The 9,236-nt window shown below is 43.8% G+C and overlaps 1 protein-coding gene and 1 long non-coding RNA gene across 3 annotated transcripts; one reads left to right on the forward strand and one right to left on the reverse strand.

Moving 5' to 3' along the window:
- The first annotated feature begins 908 nt into the window (after nt 1-908).
- On the forward strand, nt 909-1,367 carry LOC125547217 (ABC transporter G family member 53-like). Its single transcript, XM_048711182.1, has one exon. The coding sequence runs from the start codon at nt 909-911 to the stop codon at nt 1,365-1,367; it is 459 nt and encodes a 152-aa protein (XP_048567139.1).
- A 141-nt stretch (nt 1,368-1,508) lies between these two features.
- LOC125546008 lies at nt 1,509-8,907 on the reverse strand. Of its 2 annotated transcripts, none has more exons than XR_007300416.1 (3): nt 8,523-8,907; nt 1,890-3,691; nt 1,509-1,742 (listed from the first exon to the last, which is right to left on the reverse strand). It is a non-coding gene; the product is annotated as an uncharacterized LOC125546008 (long non-coding RNA). The 2 variants fall into 2 exon arrangements; XR_007300417.1 differs by having other exon boundaries at nt 1,522-3,243; nt 3,578-3,691.
- Between the last annotated feature and the right edge of the window lie 329 nt (nt 8,908-9,236).

Raw genomic sequence — 9,236 nt, forward strand, 5'->3', positions numbered from 1 at the left:
GAAGGATCCAACCTAAAGATACACAAACGAAGAACGACAACCAGATCCGAGCAAATCCAACGAAGAAAGATCCGCCGGAGACACACCTTCACACCTCCGTCGGCGATGCTAGACGCACCACCGGAACGTGGGCTACGAGGGGAGAACGTTATTCCATCTTCAGGGAGCCGCCACCGCCTCGTCTTTCTGAGCAAGATACAAAATCGTAACAAAACTCGAAGAAACATCTAAGAATGGAGCCCTCCGACCGACAAAGGCAGGGATCCACCGTGTACTCATGGCTCTAAGGCCATAGGAGACGAGGCGGACTGGCGGCGGCGCAGGTGGGAGGCAGAGGAGCCCTAATAGTATTATTTTGGAGAGGAGGCAGCTGTATGGAGGTTGCATAACACGGCGACTTTCCGAATGTCTACTACAACAAGGTCCTGACTCCGGTGAAAGAGGGATGATGACGCGGATCGGAGGTTTTCTTGAAAAAAAAGAAAAAAAATATGAAGCCTCGCCTGAATGTATGTGCACAGCCGTGTGAGGTTTCTTCTGCGAGTGCTGCGGTTCTTAGCTTATTTTGGCATGCACGTTGGTTGTAAGCCTGGCCGGTGGCTGTTCACCCAATCTGCGAGTTGCTTGACGCCTACGTAGTTACCTGGAGTTGATTTGTGCTACCGACGCGCTCCTCTCGGGGTCGACCACAACGACCGAGCTGGAAAAAGGAAAGTCATGGAAACCGTTCGCGGATACTCCTACTACTACAGACCCAACACAGCCCGTGCCGGTTTCCTTTCCAGATTACTACAAGTCGTTGCGCCCAGCTGGCCACCCAAACCGCTTCCCATATAACCCTCTGCATGCCGCCGTGATCGAACTCCCAGTTACGTGCCAACCTACGGCGGCGGCGGCGGAACTAGACCATGGACGACGCCGGCGAGATCCACCGCGGGTTCGGGGGCCTGCGGCGGGGCGGGAGCTCGAACGCCTTCTCGCGGTCGTCCCACCGCGCGGACGAGCACGACGACGAGGAGGCGCTGCGGTGGGCGGCGCTGGAGCGGCTCCCCACCCGCGACCGCGCCCGGACGGCGGTGCTCGACCACTTCCCGGGGCGGGACGACGGCGTCAGGGCCGTCGACGTCGGCAGGCTCGGCGCCGGCGAGCGGGCCGCGCTGCTCCGGCGCGTCGCCAGCGTCGCCGACGACCACGGCCGGTTCCTCGCCCGGTTCAAGGAGCGCGTCGACCGGGTCGGGATCGAGCTGCCGACAATCGAGGTCAGGTACGAGAACCTCTGCGTGGAGGCCGAGGCGTACGTGGGGAGCCGGGGCCTGCCCACCATCCTGCATACCTACGCCAATGTACTCGAGGTACGTATATACTGAAAATTCTACCATATGCTTTCTTCTCTATGTTTTCCTCATAAAACCCTAAACCCCCGACATCAACATAGAATAATTGACTTATCTTTGACATGAGAAATAATGGTCTGTATGCCAAATCAGGCCACGCCTACTTTTTTGATAAATATATATATATATATATATATATATATATTAATATCTTTTCTCACAAAAAGTATTAATATCAAGATGATACAAGTACACCCAACGACCACTGGAACAACACAATGTCAGGAGCTAGTCGATAGACGTCGAGGATGCTCACATGACCTTAGATTTTCGTTTCTCTATTATGTGGTATGCACACCGGCCGATTGACATGGCCTAATCGACTTCAAACAGGGAATGGCAAATTCTCTGCACATTACACCAAATAGGAAGCAGAAGATATCAGTCCTTCACAATGTCAGCGGGACCATCAAGCCTCACAGGTAAATTAAATTCCCAGCATATATTACTACGAGTTTGCAAATCATCTTCATTGGGTGTATTATTTACGTTTACCTCATCCCTGCTCTTGCTAGGATGACCTTGCTTTTGGGTCCTCCTGGTGCCGGAAAAACCACGCTACTCCTGGCGTTGGCGGGAACACTCCCTTCAAGCCTCGAGGTAACTAATTCTTTGTTCTTCTTCTTCTCATTACAAATAAGTAGGTTGATCGTTTCACCCTTCGGTATATCATGATTACACCTGCCAAGTATATATACTTATATGAAGAAACCCAAAAGATGTCAGGCAAAATAACATACAACGGGCACACGATGGACGAGTTTGTGCCCCGGAGGTCAGCAGCTTATGTGAGCCAAAACGACCTGCATATCGGCGAACTGACGGTTCGTGAGACAGTCAATTTCTCTGCAAAATGTCAAGGAAGTGGTCACCGCTTTGGTAAGAACGGGAAAAACAAGTAGTAGTACTTAAAAATAAGTAGCAGTACACGCTGAGAAACTTACATTTTCTGCAAAATGACTAGATCTTCTAATGGAGCTATCGAGGAGAGAAAAGGAAGCAAATATCAAACCAGATCCAGAAATAGACGTCTACTTGAAGGTTCGGTGCAGTTCTTAAATCACAAGTCATTCATTAAGCCTTGAGCTATATAAGCTCTAGCTGTTTTGACCATCTGGATGTCTCAAAAAGTTTTGACACACGTCTAATTAATCTCTCATTTTGTTTATATAGGCTGCTGCAACAGGAGAACAGAAAGCTGAGGTGGTCACGAACCACATACTAAAGGTGCGTGCAAACTAGCAACATATATACAAACTCCCCACCTAAGTTCAAAGGGACAGATAGAATACAAAAATGTGTTCATGTTACTGATTCTTTATTTTTTTCCTTTTCAACCACTGAAGATCCTGGGATTGGATATGTGTGCCGACACAATCGTAGGAAATAACATGTTGAGAGGAATATCAGGAGGGCAAAAAAAGAGAGTGACCACAGGTGATTCATCAAGGGAGTAAGTAAAATACCATGTGTCCTGTACGATCCAAGTATCTAACGCACCCATCCCATCTGCAGCGGAGATGCTCGTCACGCCAGGACGAGCCCTTTTCATGGACGAGATATCAACTGGACTTGACAGTTCGACTACCTTCCAGATTGTGAACTCCATCCGGCAAACTATTCACACTCTTGGTGGAACAGCAGTTATTTCCTTGCTGCAACCAGCACCTGAGACATATGAATTGTTTGACGATATAATTCTCCTCTCAGACGGTCAGGTTGTCTACAATGGCCCCCGTGAACAAGTGCTCGAGTTCTTTGAATCAGCGGGTTTCAGATGTCCTGAGAGAAAAGGCGTGGCAGACTTCTTGCAGGAGGTGAGTTTCATTGTTATGTTCTATCAAGCTTTCTGCAATTATGCATTTGCTACTATAAAACCCTGAAATGTTCAAATACCTTTGAAATACAAAACTAGAAATATCTAGGAATGTTTTGATGCAAAGTTTATTGACAAGTGCAACAGATAGAGCATCAACATATTTTAGTATTTTGTAATGGTATGCTTGAGGAAATAAAAAAAACCATATTTGTACAAACCTCTGTCCCAAAGTCAGCGATTTTCTAATGCTAGGATCATAATTGACTACAATGCTGAAGTAGACTGACTGTAATTGAAATGTGGTATGCAGGTTACATCAAGGAAAGATCAGAGACAATACTGGATACACAGTGACGAGACATACCGATATGTTCCTGTTAAGAACTTTGCAGAGGCATTTCAATCTTTCCATGTTGGTCAGGCTATAAGAAGTGAGTTGGCTGTCCCATTTGATAAGAGCAGGAGCCATCCTGCTGCCCTGAAAACATCAAAATATGGTGCCAGCATGAAAGAACTGCTTAAAGCTAACATCAACAGAGAGATGTTGCTCATGAGAAGAAACTCCTTTGTGTATATATTCAAGGCGACTCAGGTGATTCCAGAAAACTAAATTTTATTTTCAGTACATACTGATCACGCACTGTATAATTATAGTCTATAGAAGTTTGAAGTTAAAAGTATCTCATCATGTTATATCTCTTTATTGTTCAGTTGACGCTTATGGCAATCATTACAATGACGGTCTTTCTTTGGACAAATATGCATCATGACTCGATAACAAATGGAGGGATATACATGGGTGCACTGTTCTTTGGGATCGTGATGATCATGTTCAATGGGTTGGCAGAAGTGGGCCTAACTGTTGCAAAGCTCCCTGTTTTCTTCAAACAAAGGGATCTCCTTTTCTTTCCAGCATGGACGTACTCCTTGCCCTCATGGATCATTAAAACACCCCTCTCCTTGCTGAATGCATCAATATGGGTCTTCATAACATACTACGTCATCGGATTTGATCCCAATGTAGAGAGGTAAGGAAACTAATATTGCTACCATACTTTTTTTATGAATGTTTTGCAGAAGCTAACAAAAGTAATGAATTACTGCAGACTTTTTAGGCAATTCCTGCTCCTGTTAGTAATGAGTGAGACAGCGTCTGGCCTCTTCCGCTTCATTGCTGGTCTTGCAAGGAATCAAATTGTTGCAAACACCATTGGTTCATTCTTCTTACTAATCTGTATGCTTACAGGCGGATTCGTCCTGTCAAGAGGTATGCAATAATACCAGCCTAAAACACCATGTTTGAGATAGCAAGCAAAGAATGCTTCGATCAAATTGCCTAAGTGCAGTTGCTATTGGCACATTAAATGTGATGCTTTGTATGAGAATTGGAAATTAAACTGTTGCTTTGTTTTAACAGAGAATGTGAAGAAATGGTGGATATGGGGGTACTGGATATCACCGCTGATGTATGCACAAAATGCCATATCAGTAAATGAATTCCTAGGTGACAGCTGGAACAAGGTAAGGACTTCATAAATTATTCAGAAATGAATAAATAATCATCTAACTGAAAATGGTAGACTAAATCATATTATTACTGCTATATTACAGACAATCCCCGGTTTCAAAGAATCACTTGGAAGACTAGTTCTGGAATCTCGTGGAATGTTTACTGAGGCAAAATGGTATTGGATTGGTGTTGGTGCATTGCTCGGATATGTGCTGCTATTCAATGCCCTCTACACCATCTGCCTAACATTTCTCAAACGTGAGTTACAATAACTTGTATTTAGGTCCCAATAGAAAGGGTCCTTACAATTGGAGGTCTATTTTTAATCTTATACATTTTGCTCTGCAGCATTTGACAGCAGTCAGCAAACAATATCTGAGGAAACGATGAAGATAAAACAGGCTAATTTAACTGGTGAAATCCTGGAAGAAACATCAGGAGAGCATAAAAATACAACAACACTCGGTAAAGCACTTGTTTTTACATTCATCAATCAAAATATGATATGCAATATAATGGATTTAAAATTAATCCCATGATTATGTCCATCAGATACTGCAGATGAGAGCAACGGTGAATCAACTTCAAACAACGCAACAGTGAATTCTTGTCCCAGCAAGAAAGGAATGATCCTCCCTTTTACACCTCTCTCCCTCACATTCGAAGATATAAGATACAGTGTAGACATGCCAGAGGTATTCTTTTTTAATGGAAATACTATTAAAATTACAATATTTCCTAATATGCATGCTCACTGTGCAAATTGACCTATGTATATACCATCATACCTAATGGCTTATCCGATAAAATGCAGGAAGTCAAAGCACAAGGTGTGAAAGAGGACCGATTGGAACTATTGAAGGGTATCAGTGGTTCATTTAGGCCAGGTGTGCTTACAGCTCTCATGGGTGTCAGTGGTGCCGGTAAGACCACACTGATGGATGTGCTGGCTGGGAGGAAGACCAGTGGATACGTAGAAGGCAACATTACAATATCTGGCTACCCAAAGAAGCAAGAAACTTTTGCTCGTGTGTCAGGATACTGTGAGCAGAATGATATCCATTCACCAAATGTGACCGTCTACGAGTCCCTTGCATTCTCTGCATGGCTACGATTACCAGTTGATGTTGATTCCTCAACAAGAAAGGTTTTCAAAGAACAAAGACTCTACTATAATTTGAATAGTAATACATCACATAATAAGCATATATCATAAAAGAACGCGATGAGATTATTTAGTCAGTCTTTTCTCCTTTTTATACAGTTTATTATTTAATTGTGTTCTGTACTAACTAATTCATCGCACCACCTGGTACACAGATGTTCATCGATGAGGTCATGGAGCTTGTGGAGCTTTCCCCCTTAAAAGATTCATTGGTTGGACTACCTGGTGTGACTGGATTATCAACTGAGCAAAGGAAAAGATTAACAATTGCAGTGGAGCTGGTAGCTAACCCTTCTATCATTTTCATGGATGAACCGACATCTGGACTTGATGCAAGAGCTGCAGCCATTGTCATGAGGACAATAAGGAATACAGTGGATACAGGAAGGACAGTAGTTTGCACAATTCACCAACCAAGCATCGACATATTTGAATCTTTTGATGAGGTACTAAAACCTTTTTTATAGAAGATAAGGCAGAACAACACATTGGCAGTTAACTATGTCTGCAGACACTTTTAACAACTATATCATATATGTTCATACGTGTCTATGCAGCTCTTCCTGATGAAACGAGGAGGTGAAGAGATTTATGTAGGTCCACTGGGACGCCATTCGTGTGAATTGATTAAATATTTTGAGGTGAGTTGAGAGAGAGAAAACGTATTGTATGTTTCCATATGCAGTTTTATACTGAACAAACATGTCATTTAACTGCTTTGCTTTGATTCTACCAAGGCTATTGAAGGTGTGAGCAAGATTAAAGACAGCTATAATCCTTCAACATGGATGCTGGAAGTGACTAGTGCAGTACAAGAACAGATAACTGGGATCAACTTCAGCCAAGTATACAAGAATTCTGAACTATATGGGTAGGTTTCTGGTGGCATTATTGTCCGTAGTTTAAAATCTAATCAATTACTCAAAAAATGCAGACATTTCTATTTTCGATTTAAGACCTTATCTTATATTTTTTCAATTTTGGTTGTGTTTCAGGATGAACAAAAATTTAATAAAGGAGCTAAGCACACCCCCCGAAGGTTCAAATGACCTATCCTTTCCAACACAGTACTCGCAGACCTTCCTCACACAATGTTTCGCTTGCCTGTGGAAGCAAAGTCAGTCATATTGGAGAAATCCCCCATATACTGCTGTCAAGTACTTCTACACCGTAGTAATGGCACTCTTGTTTGGAACAATGTTCTGGGGCATTGGCAGGAAAAGGTAATAATATATACAAAAGAATAAACGGGAATCCAGTTCCTACTTATCGAAATTAACCAGGGATTTTTCACTCTTGCAGGCAGAGTCAACAGGACTTATTCAATGCCATGGGTTCCATGTACGCCTCAGTTTTGTACATGGGGGTACAGAATTCCGCGACAGTTCAGCCAGTTGTGGCTGTTGAGCGCACTGTCTTTTATAGGGAAAGAGCGGCTCACATGTATTCGCCTTTGCCATATGCATTGGGGCAGGTAGAGTTTACTTGGCCTAAGCTTTATTATTTGGTCACTTTATTTATATGCTAAAAAACAAGACTACGAATAAGATGCAAGAATGCACATAGGAGGCCTTGCTAAAATGTTTAAGATCAGATTGAATTCACAGAAAAGATGGTTGAACCAATTTCCATATAAAGTGGAATGAAATAAAAGAACACAAATCGCTTAACATCTATTTCCATTTGCAGGTTGCAATAGAACTTCCATACATATTTGTTCAGTCCTTAATATATGGCGTGATAGTGTATGCCATGATTGGGTTCGAATGGACAGCTGTGAAGTTGTTCTGGTACCTGTTCTTCATGTTCTTCACCCTATCATACTACACATTTTACGGGATGATGACGGTGGGCCTGACACCAAACTACAACATCGCTTCCGTTGTTTCCTCGGCTTTCTACACCATGTGGAACCTTTTCTCGGGATTTATAATACCAAGAACAGTAAGTATACTAGTATCTGTTATCAACAGTGAATGGACTTTGCTCCTTGTTTTCCCTAACATACATTCTAATTGGCTACTTTAACTCTTTCTACAGAGAATCCCAATATGGTGGAGGTGGTATTACTGGCTCTGCCCTGTTTCGTGGACACTCTATGGTCTGGTAGCTTCACAGTTTGGGGACGTTACGGAGAAGTTCGACAATGGCATGCTCGTGTCCGAGTTTGTCAAGGGCTACTTTGGTTACCATCACGACTTCCTGTGGGCAGTCGGTCTGGTGGTTGCGTCCTTTGCAGTTCTCTTCGCTTTCCTCTTCGGACTCTCAATCAAGCTATTCAACTGGCAGAAGAGATGAGTAACCAACTAATCAAAGAAGATACATCTGAGCTTGCACAGAGGTCATTGTAGTTGTTTGTATAGTAGTGATGTGAAAATTAATACTAGCGGATAGATCTGAGGACGTGGAAGTTCAATTGTACAGCCGAGGCAACAATTCCTAGAAACGCAACAGCAAGTTCAGGTTTTGCTATAGTTGAAACTGAATGAATTGTGTTTTTGGCAGACAACTATTTGGTCAAGAAGCTATGAATATCTCACAGAACTGTTTAACACAATATCATCAAATCTCAACTAGCATCTGCTTCTTAATCATTTGGGAATATAAAGGGAGAATTTGATTTGCAGCACTAACCAAGTAATTGTCGAAAATCTTCTACTTGGTCTCCCTCCTTGTTCTAAACAAGCGCCCGCCCAACCCCAGGCATCCCCTCACCGCTGCCCTCCTCGAACGCATCATAGCTTAGGCAGCCGCCGCCCGCCGGCGACCCAACCTCTCTCCCTCCCCCGATTCGGAGTTAATGCCGAGGTACTCCCTCATCCTGGGTCGATCCCCCACCCTCCGCCGAAACCGCGATTCAGGATAGATGCGGAGCCGGGCGAGGAAACCCGCGGCGGCGTCGCCGCGGCACCTCGGGAGGTGGTGGAGATGCTGGGCAGCGACCGCCCGTACGGCGCGGGCTGGAACGAGTCGACCTCGCCGCGATGGTTGCCGTCTTCCACCCTTCCCCCTCCACTTCTCGGTGGACATGTCAGGACGTCTTTTTTTTTTAACATTAGTACAGACGACAAGCGCTCATACATACGCGCATACATTCACCCTTATGAACACACACATACATATCTTATCCCTACGAGCACCTCCGAGAGACTGAGCCGACATGTCATCTTAAAATTTACGAAGTCACACGCCTTGTCGTCGATAAGAACGTCTCCTCCTATTGAAAGTGTGTTGCCGGAAATTCTGAAATAAATCAAAGAATAATATGAGCACCATGACTTGAACCCTGATGGGCTGAGGATACCACTATCCCTCTAACCATTCAATCATAGGTTGGTTCACGACATG

The sequence above is a fragment of the Triticum urartu genome, chromosome 3 (genome assembly GCF_003073215.2).
Source record: "Triticum urartu cultivar G1812 chromosome 3, Tu2.1, whole genome shotgun sequence".
In the NCBI taxonomy this organism is placed as follows: Eukaryota; Viridiplantae; Streptophyta; class Magnoliopsida; order Poales; family Poaceae; genus Triticum; species Triticum urartu.